Source organism: Cebidichthys violaceus, unplaced genomic scaffold (assembly GCF_023349555.1).
Source record: "Cebidichthys violaceus isolate CVI_PGR_0920_01 unplaced genomic scaffold, fCebVio1.0.p SCAF_78, whole genome shotgun sequence".
NCBI classification, from domain to species: domain Eukaryota; kingdom Metazoa; phylum Chordata; class Actinopteri; order Perciformes; family Stichaeidae; genus Cebidichthys; species Cebidichthys violaceus.
The window spans coordinates 138,402-153,024 of NW_027176962.1; the positions used below are offsets into that span (position 1 = coordinate 138,402).

Consider the following 14,623-nt stretch of genomic DNA (forward strand, 5'->3'; position numbering starts at 1 on the left):
CTATGACTTGTTTTTCATGCTCTCCAAAAGGCTAAAAAGAAAAGACGAACAAACGTCTTGAATCATTCATGAAATGCTCCCAGTGTCCACACACACACCCACACACAGAGTTTTTGGATAACTGACAACTGACAGCAGCCCAGATGTATGCCTTATTTTTTTTCCAAATAAAGCCAACGCCGTAAAGACACATGTTGAAAATGATTTGGGTCCAGTGTCAAATACATCCACTGTAAGGGAACTGTAACCAGTTAGTAACATAACATCGACAGCTTTTACATTCTTTATTATTAAAAGTTCTACCAACATAGTAAAATAAGTTATACATCTGGCCATCAAATTACACATCTGCTTTACAGTCGACTCGAAAGCAACAGCTTTGGGAAATTATGGAGTTCCTGAAATGCTAGAAGCTAAACTCTCCTTTTTTTAAATAATTTCCACAGGAAATGACATTTAAAAAATTGCCCCTTAAAAATCATTGATATACTTTTTTTTTTTTTTTTTTTAAAAGATCAACAAAAATGAAAATACTCTGGCATATAATGAATTATTATTATTGCACAATAAGCTGTTTAGAAAAGTGGCAACCCTATTCACGCATTGATTTCAGACACAATTATTGATGCTTTAATTTAAGGACTTTTTCTTTTTATAAACATCCTTGCAATTATTTATTTTATAACTGAAATATGAAAATAATCATGACCTTTGTTCAGACTGGATCTGGGGTGATGATGTGATGTGTTCAGGGGTAAGTTCAAGTCCTCTGCCACAGGTGGTGGCGTCTTTAAGGCTTCACCATCGCCGGCCTCGCTGAGTCCTGAGGGGCCTCCTGCTTCACATGCAGGTCCTGTCTGGGGCCGCTGTGCGAGTTATGGAGGGCGTTGGGCGGAGCGTGACCGTATGCATCACCGTGTGCGGGATGGGGAGGGGGGACGCCCGGAGGCAGGTTCATTGGTGGGCTATTGTGGTCTCGTGGTCCTGGGTAGCGCATGTCAAGAGGGACAGGTGGACGTGGTCCCATAGGTCCACGGACGCCTGGACAGAACGATTTAAAAAAAGGGAAATGTGTTCAAATGTAGAATATTTGTTGACGGCCCTACTACTCAACCGTAAAGTTCAATACGTTTAGGGATCCAGACCCGGTATATACTGATATGATAATAAAATAATAACGTACCATGTTGCGGAGGCATCGGCCCGAAGTGATGAGTTGGAGGGGGACGGAAGTGTGGCGGACCCCGAGGATCGATGACGTGTGCAGGGGCTGGCCTGGGGTTGAATGCGTGTCCGTTGGCAGGGCGAGGTCCAAACTCTCCTCCCATTGGTCCAGGCAGGGGCATACCTGGGTGCCCGTTGGCTGGTAGTGGAGGCCCATGATGAGGAGGGACATTAGGAGGAAGAGGACCGTGAGGACCCGGTGGAAGGTGGTAGAGGCCAGGTCTTGGAGCTCTGTAAGGTCCAGGAGGCGGCAGGCGGCCGTGGGGTCCAGGAGGGAGCAGCTGGTCATGGGGGCCAGGGCCAAGGGGAGGTCCTTGGACCATAGGGCCCGGAGAGTCCCTGATCGGAGACGCTAGGAAGGATCCAGGTCCCTGAAAAAGGACACGATAATGAGAAAGAGCAGCATGCGGTCGCTTCAAAGTTACTGGGAGTGAGTAGATATGGAATCAAAATTTTAGTCATGCAGTGAAAAGATCCACAAACCAAAAGATCCTTTAGCCGGGGCTCAAATCACATGACCAGTAACCTCACACCATGATTATTTGGATGAAAAACCAAACCACTTCCACAAACACTCGACCCCTGACGCACATACTTGCAACTTTCAAGGACCCCAAATATTTTCCAAGACACATTTTAGCGGAAGTTTAGACACGATGAAAAAGAACCTCTGCTTCTCTTAGTGCTGTGAGAACAGGTGACACCACACACTCGGCCCAAAAGAGTTAAGTCAGCCCCGGTGAAGCAAAATGCTACAAATCTCTTCCCAAAATGCAGATCCAGCTTCAGGGAAGCTTGCGTACGCCTTCACGTCTGGACCGGCCAGCCTCTATACTCACTGGCTCTGGACTGTCTGTGGAGACCTCAGCCTGTGTCTCTGCTTTAATCTGTGGATCTACTGCCTGTGTCTGTTTTAGAGCAAGGACATACACAACGGACATGTCGGTAGGAGCTCCAGCCCTGCAGATGAAATGAGGGAAAGGCAACGTGTACAAAATTATCGGCTTAAAAAAAGACTTACAGATCCATCCATGTTGGCCGGGGACGAGCTTCGGGGGCCCATCATGTCTGGAAGAGGAGAAACGGCACAGTGCTGTAAACGAGGCTGAGAGCCAAAAGGTGGACTCTTTGACACACAGAGACGGCAGGAGGACATACCCATCCCAGAGAGGTGTTTGCTTTCAGGGTAACGACCGTGTGGGTCTGATGGAGGCCGTGGACCTGAAGGGGAGAAGAGAAGAAGATGGATTGACTACTGAAATTCCTCAGGACTCTTGCCTGTAGCACCTTTCCAGGGAAGAAGCAAACAAAGGATGGACATCTCTACTCTATCAATACTACAGTCAGAGGGAAAAAAGCATCATGGATGACTTTAAAGCCCCTGAAAACATGGTTTCAAATTAAATTACCTGGAATTCATGACTAAATAAGCAATTGATCCTTGTGTAGCATTTAAGATTTGAACATGCAGTTATTCTTCTTCTTCAGGACGGTTTAGGTTTAGGATAAATAGGTTTTTAGGGTCTTCAAATTTCTAAATGATTCAACAAAAAGAAACAAAACAAGAGCAGTAAAAAGGGATCTGAAGACAGAGATACCAGGATGACACACTGGGGAAAAAAAGAAGAACTCAAGAAGGTGACAGATCTGAAAAGAAAAATGAAGTCAGGTGTGGAAGAGAAAAAAAAAATCAAGATTTAAAGACAAACGGCTGTAGCGGAGGGATGACGTCCGACTGTGGCGATGGTTAAAGAAGGTGAAGTAATCCACCGGGACTCACCATACGGGTCAATTCTTCGCCCCAGTGGGGCAGAAGGGGGGCGCCTGGGACCCTCTATCATTATTGGAGGGGACGGTGCACCCCCACTCACAGGAGAGGGCCCATAAGAATCACCTGTTATGATCAAAACCATCCATTTACCAAAGGGAAAAGAAACGGGGGGACAACACACTAGAATCTATGCAGAGACGAAGTCCTCATTCCGGACTCTCTCCGAGACGGTCCAGCACATTGAAATCGTCCTCTTCTCAAAGACCTGAAGGGTGAGAAGTGACCCGGTCTGGAAGGAAACAGCAGGAAAGCGTTGTGGCGTGTTTACCTTGGCGAGGGCCTGCAGGTTGTCCAGAGTTCGGTCTGAAGAGAGGAGCGCGGCGCTCGTTGAGCTGCGAGGTGAGCACAGCCAGTCTGGGTAGAAGAACAAACAAACACTTTTGGTAAGATGCAAATAAGCTCCATGGGTAGGGAAATTATTATTTTCAATTATTGATTGATGTGAGTTTGTTTTCAGAAAATTGTGAAATGATTCCCAGAGCTCAAGGGTGACATCGTCAAGTTGCATCTTTTGTCCAACAAAAGAGTCCAAAACCAAACAATATTCAATTTACAATGAAATTTAAACAGAGAAAAATATCAAATCCTCACATGTGAGGAGCTGGAACAAGTGCATCTTGATTAAAAATGAAAATTAATCAACCATCAAAAATAACTGTCTATTTTCTGATAATAAATCTAAACATTTAAAAAATTGTTTTGACTAATTCGGCCAACACTTACTTTTCACGGAGCTTTGACGACTCAAGCTTCTCTTGATTCAGAGCTCGCTCTGCATTACGAGCATTCACCTGGAAACGTAAAGGAGAATGAGTGTGAAACTAGAATCTGAGCTTATTATCAATCTTAAATATCCATTTATAGCATATTGGCAAATGTGAAATAAAGTGTGCTGCATACCCAGTTTGAGTGAGTTTTGTTTTCCTGTTCTTTTATCTAAAAACAGACAGAGACAAGAGGTTTAGTCGGGGTTGGGTCAGACGTCTCTGTGTGCTCATTTAGGAATGAAAACCTACCTGGTCTTTATAGACTTGCTCCGTCTTCTTCATCTCGTCCTCGATGTCGTTAATGCGTTGCCTGAACACTTTAACCTGCTCCTCGGCCTCTACGGCTTTTCCTCCCACCTCAGACAGCTGACTCTCTTTGCTGCGTCGCTCCAGCTCTTCCTTCGTTAATCTCCTGCGAAGCCACAGAAACTTCTTCAACCCTAACGGCAACAGCGGGTTCCTCCACATCTCTCCGATTCAAAGACGTACGACGCTTATTAATCATATTCATCGCGGTGAAAGGACAGCAGACTTTCTAGTGCGTAACAGCAGTTAATTTAAAAAAAAAAAAACGTGTTACGGCTTCACTTACTGCTGCAAAGCGTTTTCCTTCTGCTGATACATCTCAACCATGATTTCGTTTTTCTGCTGGAGGATCTTGAACTGGTTTTCAACATGGCTCTTGTCGCTTTTTAGGGCTGCGATTGCATGCTCCAGCTCCTGGTGTTGCTCTGATGCCAAATGCAATGGTGTGTTCAGAGAGAGGCAGGAAAAAAGTCATATTTAAAAAAACAAAAAAAAAAGGGCCAAAAAAAACACTTTGATCAAAAGAAAGATGGCCGACGTACCTTCCAGTGACTTTCTGGTCTTTTCTTCATTCAGCAGTTTGGTCATGAAGCGATCGCGCTCTTCCTCGACCACAGTGAGCGTGGTCTGGACCTGGAAACAAATGTTGTGAACATTTTAAAGCTGGTCAACACTTTGCCTTCTTAGTATTAACATTTGTCTTTCATTCGTGACTAGGATGTATTTAATAGTTATTTCGACATCTTACCCGGGAAACATCCATCATCTGTTTGATCCTGTTCTTTATGGCTGTCTTCTTGTCTGAAAAAGACACTGAGAGACCATTAACCACTTAGTATGAAACATCACTGACTTTGTGACCGACAACAAACAATGTGGTGGTTTAAAATCTACTGAATACATTTGTGTATTACTGCTTTCATTAGATTAGTAGCAGAGTGGGACTAACCAGGAGCTGCTTCCCCATTGGCTAACACTTTGGTGTCACTCTTTTGCAGATCGCAAGCGTCGAGGTCAGCCAGAAGTTCAGACAGCACCTGTCAGGAGACATGTTTGTTTGGAGTAAGTTCATAATTTGATGCAAGTTAAGGAATCATACGTAGAAATTGAAAAAGAAAGAAGCGATCCTGACCTCCACGTTGTGATCTTTGAGCACCACCGAGTCCTCCAGCTCTTTCTGGGACTTTTGATAGACTTTAATCTGCTCGTTCAGCTCCTTGTGTTTGTCCTCCCAGCTCTTAATGGTAGCCTTGAGCTGTAAGAATCGGCAAGTCAGGAAACAGTACGCATATAAAATGATGATGAGAAAAAAAATAAAAATCAAAGCACGTCTTACCGTTTTATTTTCTTCTTTTTGTGCCGAGTAATCTTTCTCGAGACATTTGTGCTGAACATTTCGGGCATCTTCGCGAATCTTGGCCTCGTCCAGGAGAACGGCAGTCTGTAGCGAACGCATGCAGTTGAAAAGAGAAGCTGAAACTGGAAACTTTGTTTAATCTTGCAGCGTGTGCAGAAGATTACGCAAGGACTCGTACCTTAGAGAGGGCCTCCTGAATCTTTTTCCTGCTGAGCTGTAGCTTCTCGTTTGACTTCTCTAATTTCTCAATCTGTTAAAGAAAAAACGTTCAGCGTCACGAGTCTGAGACGACGGCTAAAGACGTAGCGGGAAGGAAAAAATATTGAACAATTACCCTGGCGCTATTTTGCAGTGAGGTCGCCCTCTCGTCTTGGAGCAGTTTGACATATTTGTTTTTCTCCTCAGCTGTGTGTTCATTTTGGGTTTCTGCCTCCAAAACTTTACTCTGCAAATAGATAATTAGAGAAACTTCAGACAGTCCTTATTATTATTATCATCCTTCTTATACAATAAGAAGCTGTTTACAGGTAGAGCAGCTACACTCGATGCAGTAAGAGTTAATACACACAGACTAAGTGTCCTTAGTGCTTACCTCCAGGTCCTGCATCCTTTTCATTGTACAACTGACTGTTTCCTTTGACTGTTTTTGATTTTCTTTCAGTTGTTCAGTCTTGAAAAAAGAAAAAAAGAAAAAACATTTTAGAAAGTTCCAGAAACAAAACAACGCATATTTTGTTCAAAAGTAGTTCATAGATATTTGACCACATATTACTTGTAGCTCACCTGTTTTTGGAGTTCAGACATTTTGGCGAGAGAATCATTCTTCTCTTTTTTGAGTGCCAGGATTTGCTCTGCCAGCCTTTTTTCATCCACTGAGTCCACAAAAGTCCAACAGAAAAGTACACAGTCAGTTACATTTTACACTTCTGCATTTTGTAATGCAATACAATATAGATATATAAAAAAAAAAAAAGTAGTAAAAACGTACCGAGATATTCTCTCTTCTTAACCTGAAAATATTTAGAAAGCCAATAAGTAAAGATCGGTTTGGAATAACTGCCACAGTATGATCACCATGTACATGCAGTAACATAGCTTGTTGTTGTTGTTGACAGATCCTAGCACATCATTAGAGCAGAGATGAGAGCGGCACACTTACTGCCAACACGGTCCTCCAGAAGAAGAGGGTGAAGGTCACCACTCCAACCAAAGCAGTGACGACCACAACTTGCCACGGACAACCAAAGAAGGTTTCCCCCGGCTTCCACTCTTCTGGCAGCAACGAAATCACCTGACGGCACACAAACAAAACCAAAATTAGTAAGGAATGATCGGGGACCCAATCAGGAAAGATGAAATAAAGCTGGTTTAACATCATCGTCCATGTCTCAAGGCTTGATAAATGAGGTGGGGGGGGGGGATACTCTTGTTACTCTTCTTACTATGTGAATAATATGTTGAGACTAAAAATAGAGGCAGATGGTTAGTCAATATTTGCCAAAGCACAGCGGGACACTCCAGCAGGCCTACAGTAGCTTCAGACTCACTTGCACTATTTGCATGCACCCCTAGACCCCTGAGATACTGTGTATTCATTAACTTAAATACAATTTGTGACGCGTTACTCTGTTCACACCAGAGAGGAAAGCTCGTCAAGATCTAGAGCACAACCGCACAATCATAAACCAAGCATTGCTGGACTAACAAAGAAGTATTAAACGGGGTAATATTGAGTGTATTATAAAGGGTTGCCGTTACAGGGCTTCCTTCACCGCCTCCTTCCAAAATCCAAGACACTGGCAATTTACAACTACCGAGCCAGGTGTGCATTTACAGTCGTACTTATGAATTGTATCAGAAGTCAAAATAGAACCATAACTTTACTACTAGATTAATGTCGAGTCATACTAAGAAGCCTCCAAACACAGAGAAACCTTTGAACTGAGCATGTGGCAGTTCACACAGGAACAAACAAACACACACACACACACACACACACACACACACACACACACACACACACAGTAATGAAACAGAGGGATCACAAATACATCTACACACAACATCTGACAGGATCAACGTGCTCTCTTCAATCAGCTGCATTTCACTCACTTCCATTACACTTTCTTTTCAGTATATAGCATTGCATAAAAGCAGGTCTGCAAGCATACTATGTTTCACTCAAACTCTAATCTACACACACACAGACACACGCACGCGCGCGCACGCACGCACACGCACACACACACACACACACACACACACACACACACACACACGATATGAAAGAGCCATAATGCAAGTTATAGATATCTAAGAGGCAACATCAACTGCATCAGGTTTGGTGAGTAAACTCACCAAACCTGACCTCACCTCACCAAACCTCATTATGCTGACGTAACACGTCAGCATAATGAATACTTCACATAAGAGACTCAGATGTTCACTCACATGATGCAGCTCCTTGAGAAACAACATGTAAACATGCTCCGGTTCCATTACAGGTCTGGTTAAAGCGTCACCCTCCATGCTATAGTGTTTGAAACACAAACGGAACTAGCACAAGTAGCGTTATGCTAGTTTGACAGATGTTCGCTTTGCTAGCGCGTCACTGTTATGCTATCCTCAAAGTAAACCGCACAACTAACGCTAAGCTACCGAGGCTAGCCGTTAAAGCCCTGATAAATAACAGAATACGTCGTTACAAAAACTGACAATGTTAGATAGTCGAGACAGGTGAGAAGTAGGACTTGGCAACAACAGTCTGCTAGCGGTAATAACAGACGAGTCGTCGTGTCCCATTCACTATCAAAAATACACCGACGAGCAGGAAGCGTTAGCTGAGCTGGAGGTTCAAATATGGATTCATAATAGACTACAAAAAGCAAGTGAGAACCTAAATTAATTTGACAGCCCAGAGTTCATCGTAATGCTGGCTTTTGTGATGATTTTTTTTTGCCAAACCATGGCCCGCCGGTTGTGCTAGTGTCCAGCTAAGCTCAGGCTGAACTTCAGCCTACGACAGACAACATGACAGGGGGAGGCCCGTGGTACGTTCAGGCACAATCGGAAATTTGACTCCCCCCGATACACAAGTCCCTATATTCACCCTGTAATCATTGACAGCTCGTGTTGTCTAAATGTGTGAGCGCAGGAGGATTCATTCATTTTAACCTGTACGCAAAAATAATGGTAAAATTGTGATTATTAGACCAAATTAAATTAATTCTACTCTCTAAAGTCATTATACCTTTACATGTGTGAGAAGACATATTGAGATTGTGATCAGATTTTTGCCAGTTCAGGGTCCCAAAACCTCTTTTTTAATATTCATGAATGGGGACTAACATCTTTGCAGACCTACCGAGCACGTGTGTGTTCTGGGCCTGAACAGGAAGTACCAAGGAAGAAGGAAAAACAGACAGACTCTGATAGAAAAGGAACTTCTGCAATAATTACTAAAGATCTTGGCAAATTATATTGTTCTATTCCCTTGTGACCCAGTACTGGTCCACAGCCCGGTGGTTTGGGAACCACTGGAAAAGAGAGAGTCGATGTTAAAAAGATAAATGATGAACTAGTGAATGGAGTAGCTAGAAGTCTTAGACTTGCCTCAGTAGTCCACTCTGCAATTTTACTCCTCATCAACGAAAGGATGCAGCCCATGTAAACCATCCCAGTTGAAAGTAATCCCATTTCTTCTTCGTGGATTTCAGACACTGGTTCCACAGAGTCCAAAGAACCTGGTGGAACAAAATGTATCCGTTAGTCAGGTTATGTGTGTTATGGACAAAACTAAAAAAAAAAAAAAATCTTCCATTACAGTTTGTCATTAAATGCATTCAAAGCATCATGACCAGACGATTCAAGGAAAGAACCAAACAAGACTCATCTATGACTTGGACTGATGAGTGGGCTGATTTGCTGACCCCAAGAATGACATTTTGAACCTATTTGTGCTATATTCTATGATAGCTCAAGTCCAATGTGCTAAAATCAGGGTTACATTATGCCACCAATAGTGAGGATTATGTCAAAAGTATTCTTTAAATTTAAGTAAATCACCTTCAGAATGGAGGCCAAGCGAGCAACTATTGTTTCTAGGTTTAAGAAACTATAGTTATAGACATGGAATACCAACCTGAGGGCGAGGGCTCAACCTCAACACCAAGGCCCACGTCTAAGGGATTTTCCAGGGTGGCTTGAGGAACCTCCTGCCTCTCATCTGCTGCACTGAAGCTAGGCTGATTGTCTTTGTCTTTATCAATGTGTCCGCCATCCTCCTCCACACTGACATCCAGTCCACCGCGTGCCTCGTCCAAAACCACCTGGTCTTCTTTAGTCTCTGCTGGTCTTTCCTCGTGAATTGTTACTACGAGGTTGTCATCGCTCTCGGCCTCAGGGTCGCCAACAACCTTGTTTTCTACGACAATGTGGGCCGTGTCTTCTTTTACTTGCAATATGTGTTCATCTACAACAAAAACACACAAAACAATTAAGGATTAGTCAAGGAGCTCATTTTCCAGGTCTGTCTCAAAAGGTTTCTGGGTGGTAGTCCAGGTAGGAGATTGTATTTTTTGGAACTCTGGTTTCCATCAAACATATTTGATCTAGTGACGACAGGTGTGGTCTATGTGGCTTTGTCAAGAACAAGGTGTTTGTTCAGTGGGAGGTCAGTGTGACTCTCTTTAATAGCAGAGAAAACATTTTAATTGTAAGGTGAGCAGAGCTAAGACCGGTACAGCAACTATTTTAAATCTGTATTTGGGCTCTAGACCACACATCACATCTGTAAAACAAAAAAAGAAAAGAACATTTTCATCTCGAGAATTACACACAAAGGACTAAAGTGGTCGTGGAGTCAAACTTATACAACACGGTTGAAAAACAATGCAAGTAGGACAGGATGGTGAAGCTGTATGGCCAAGAATAGATATGTAGTTTTTAATTGAGACACTGATGTCAAGTGTGAGCTGCGATCCCTTTTAACCGGATGAAGACACAATCTGGATAAATCTGGGAACAAGACACTCGTCTGAATGGAGCCTAAAAAGGACAATTCAGTGCTGCATATCTGCTGCGCCACAGTATCAAATTCTGCATTCACTTCATCTGTGGATCATAAGCTTATGCAATATACTGTACTTGTGTGTGAAAGGCCCAAATCAGAGGTAAAAACTGAATATGCAACGGTACAACCACAGACCTACAACCTTTATCTAAACTCAAATTAAACATCAAAAACAAAACCTACCTTGGTCAACATCTGATGCCTTTTCTGCGGCCAAAGGCGCGCTGTCACTGGCTGTAGAATACTTCTGTCGTAGGCTGAACGCTAACTCCTGGAAGTCATCCATTATTTCAGTCTCCTCATCCAAAACGCTTGCGTCTGCATGTTGGTCATAACTGCGTTTTGAGCTCCGGCCGTCCAGCATCTTCTCGATCGCGTCCAGGATGGCGTTTTCAGAGGCCTCCAGGATGCTCTCGAGTGCATTTTCAATGTCTCGCGTGGTGCCCGTGTGCGAGCGCCGGGAAGCCTTTAACTCTACGTCCAAGTCAGAGAACATGGCCTCCACTTTGAAGAGATTCCTGAGACCCAGAAGCTTTTGGAGCTTCTCCATGGTCTCCTCTGCGAAATGGTCTCGAAGCAGAGTCAGTCTCATCACGCTGTCGCTGTATTCCGGCTCTGGAGGGGGCACAGTGGGCGGAGCCGTTTCAGGGGAGGCTTCAGAGTCTGAGAGAGAAAGTGCATTTTCATCTTCAAGCAATTCTTCTTTCTCCTCCTCTTTCTGTTCCTCTACCTCTTTCTCTTCTTCATCTTTCTGATCGTCTGCAAGATGTTCTTCATGGATCTCCGGTTCCTCCTCAGATAATTCTGGTTCACTGTTATTACTCACTAAATCGGTCATTAAGTGGTCATGTATGTGATTGGGTAGGCTGTCATCTACTGTCTTTTCATCATCTTTCACATCTGAATCCTGTATCTCCTCAGTGATCGGGTCTGGCTGTGTTTCAGCTAATTCTGGATTCGTCACAGTTTTGTTTTCGTCCAATTCATTGTCCAAATCCTCACTATGCTCCGTTACAACGCTACTCTTACTATCAATATTAACCTCGGAATCTTTGGACACTTCCTCCTCCTTCTCGTCGTCATCTTCTTCTTCTTCCTCACTCTCAATGGGTTCATCTGTTGTTTGAATATCAGAGTTTTGAGCCTCATGAACCTCAGGAGTATCATCTTGTGATATCGGATCCACTGATATTGCAGTTGCTTCTGTTTGATGGTGTATCGGCACATCACTTGGCGTTAGAGTTTCCTCCGAGGCGTCCTCAGGTCCGATCACTTCTACATCACCCTCATCGTCATCATCAAACAAGGCTGGCTCTATGTTCTCAGGCTCTTTAGATGATTCTACTGGTGTGTGCTTTTCTTCTGCGGCGGTCTTTTCTTCCTCCAAACTCTGAGAGGTTGTTGGAGCAGCTTCTTCGTCCTCGTCCTCGTCTTCCTCCTCTGAACTCAAATCTTGTGCTGTCCTCTCTCCCCCTGTGACAACCGAAAACACAGCATCTCCGATTGACGTCCACACGTTCTTCTTCTCTGCCTCTACTTTATTGTCATGTGTAGTCGGAGGACTTTCCCGCTTTTTGAGTGAATCTGATGCTGGAGTGTTCATGGTTTCTTCAGAAAAAGACAGCAATGGAGTTTCTGCTTTAACATCCACGTCTTCTTCGGGCTGATTTTCCACAAATTCGCCTTCTTCCTCTTCATGTGGGGAGACATTCTTGGTGATTTTGTCTTCGGTGACGACAGCATCGAAAGTTGTTCCGAGGGTTGTTTTTAACTCGGGGATTTGCACTCCTTCAGAAACTGAGACTGGTTTGTTTTCTGAAGCAACATCTCCTTTGGGGACAGCTTCTACTTGAGATGTTGTGGGTGTTTCTTTGGTTTCACTCCTTTCTGACACATTTTCAAGAACGGCCCTGACTGCGTTTTTCTCAGCTTCTGTGTGTTCTGTAGCTCTTTCAGTAGCACCAGGTGTAGCTGCTGTCTCAGACTGTTCTACTTCTGCAGAAGGTGATTCAGTGGCTACGTCAAGTTCAGGTAAAGAGGCACTTAGTTTGTCTTGGACTTCATCAAGGTTCACAGAGTTATAATGATGCTCACTTTGTTTTTCACTGTCAGGCGCCTCTTCTGCTGATGGCTGCGTTTCTTTCAGCTCATCCTCTGCCACTTGAATTTCGTCAGATGTTACATTATTTTCACCATCATTCACTTCCAGTGGAGAGCCTAACAGGAAATCTATGTCGTAATTGTCAAACTTATCATATCCAGTGTCAAAACAGACAAAATCTGTTTCCTGAAAAGAAGTTTAAAAAAAAAAAGAGAGAAGATCAAAAAACACCCTGCAACAAGTTTACATGTCTAATTGATTCTCTTAGTGAGAAACGTATTTTCATACCTCCGCTGGAACTTCAATTTCTTTGTCAGTATAAAGGTGGTTAACTGCAAGAAGGTAATTTGGGAAATAGCCAAAGTGACTTCCAACCTATTTAAATTACAAGAGAACATGTTGAAGGTTATAAGAACATAGCATAAGCTAGATGTTACCCATTTCTGATTAAACAGTAACCAGAGTATACGTACACTTCCGGCCCATATGTCGGTCCTTCTGCCTGACAATTTGTAGTATACATAGATAGTTTCTGATTTTTTGACTTTCAGGAACCGACAGTCCGGTCCCGAGAAATCTTTGATAGCTTTTCCCCGACACAGAAGCACTGTGAAAGAAAAAGTGGAAGCATTAGAATTGTTTCAAAAAGATACGCTTTATCAATATGTCATTATTCACATATTGCTCTTTCTAAAATTAAAAATGATTAATCTTCCTGTGGCTTTTCTTTGTTTAATGTGTTAATGTGTCTAATATTTACTGTTTTATGAATCCAAACTATCTTCTCCTCATGATACGTCAATACGACCATTTCTTATCAACCTGACGTTGCACCAGCGTTTTGGGTTGCGGTCAACAAACAGGTGATTTCTTCAGGTGAACAATAACAACAACAGCTGTAACAACAGTCTCCTCAGGCTGCACGCGCTACTTTAAATTGACTGGTTAAGATACGCAGACCAGAGGGACGTTAGTCTGAGCTGAGTAGCATTAGCTACAATGAGAGAAGGAGCAACCACAGCCAACGTGGCTGAACAAGACGGTTAACGCTAGCTGTACTTTTGTTAGCTAATGTTTACTACGGTCTGTACGACGTTACCAACATTAGCAGAGCCTTGGCCAAAAGCCGGTGGCTAATTAGCTGCTAACATTAGCCAGCAGGGCAGGGCCGGGGCTATCAGGCAACCGGCCAACACCACCTACGTCTGAACGAATACTACTAATAATAAGAGCTAATAACTCGTGCTAACATGAGCGTGCCCCTGATGTCAGCGAGCAGCACACAGATACGCAGCATCAGTACTACCACGGGAGGTTATCCAGGTCGCAAATATCGACTGGCAACAGGTCCAGAGATAAGGCGCAGTTTATGGCTAGCTGTGGTATCTGGATGAGGGAAGATTACATCCTTGATGAGCTAGAAGTCACAACAAGACAGCAAACTTACTGCTGCACTCCTGATCGGCGCATCTTTTAAGGTCGGAGAACCTTTTTTCCAAGGCTGCGGTTGAAATAAAATTAAATAAAAGTAATAAAAAGCCCTGTCGATAGAAGTGTTTTGCTGCCATGCTGGCAGTTTTGTTGCCTGGCTTGACTCTGCTGCTGGAGCATGAGCACTGGGAGCTGGAGGAGCCGACACGTCAGCAGATCAGATCCGGCTGGGTGTAGGCTCGGATAGATTTACAGGATATAAGGTTTTGATTTGGCTGCGCCGTGTGACTGTGAGAAACGATCCCACCCTGGTGCAGTGGTAAAACGGCTCAAGGAGTCAGCCTCGTCAGTCAGTGTGCAGTTTCTTCTGGAGTCATCCAGTACATCTGCGAAATGCACCAAAAGATTTAGGAGACTGAAAAGCAGGGATATTCACCCAGAGGATTAAGGTTGCACTGTAATGCCATTTAATCTCCACAGAGCCCTTTTTAAATACATTTAATTCAGATAACAGAGGGGAAAAGGCCGTTTTTTG

General features: G+C 43.5%; 1 protein-coding gene across 4 annotated transcripts; it reads right to left on the reverse strand.

Annotated features, from left to right (window-relative positions):
- Nucleotides 1-270: 270 nt before the first annotated feature.
- Nucleotides 271-14,263, reverse strand: mia3 (MIA SH3 domain ER export factor 3). Of its 4 annotated transcripts, none has more exons than XM_068737383.1 (28): nt 14,105-14,263; nt 13,131-13,264; nt 12,946-13,032; nt 10,740-12,843; nt 9,627-9,956; nt 9,098-9,228; nt 6,645-6,776; nt 6,474-6,495; nt 6,269-6,357; nt 6,078-6,155; nt 5,820-5,930; nt 5,664-5,735; nt 5,465-5,569; nt 5,261-5,383; nt 5,078-5,165; nt 4,877-4,929; nt 4,671-4,761; nt 4,415-4,553; nt 4,072-4,234; nt 3,956-3,991; nt 3,779-3,846; nt 3,324-3,409; nt 3,005-3,118; nt 2,383-2,445; nt 2,246-2,292; nt 2,064-2,132; nt 1,184-1,595; nt 271-1,041 (listed from the first exon to the last, which is right to left on the reverse strand). In XM_068737383.1, the coding sequence occupies exons 1-28, from the start codon at nt 14,223-14,225 to the stop codon at nt 791-793; spliced, it is 5,319 nt and encodes a 1,772-aa protein (XP_068593484.1). In that variant the 5' UTR covers nt 14,226-14,263; the 3' UTR covers nt 271-790. The 4 variants fall into 4 exon arrangements, with proteins under 4 accessions (XP_068593484.1, XP_068593483.1, XP_068593486.1 ...); XM_068737382.1 differs by having other exon boundaries at nt 4,877-4,941; XM_068737385.1 differs by lacking the exon at nt 3,005-3,118 and having other exon boundaries at nt 4,877-4,941.
- Nucleotides 14,264-14,623: the final 360 nt, after the last annotated feature.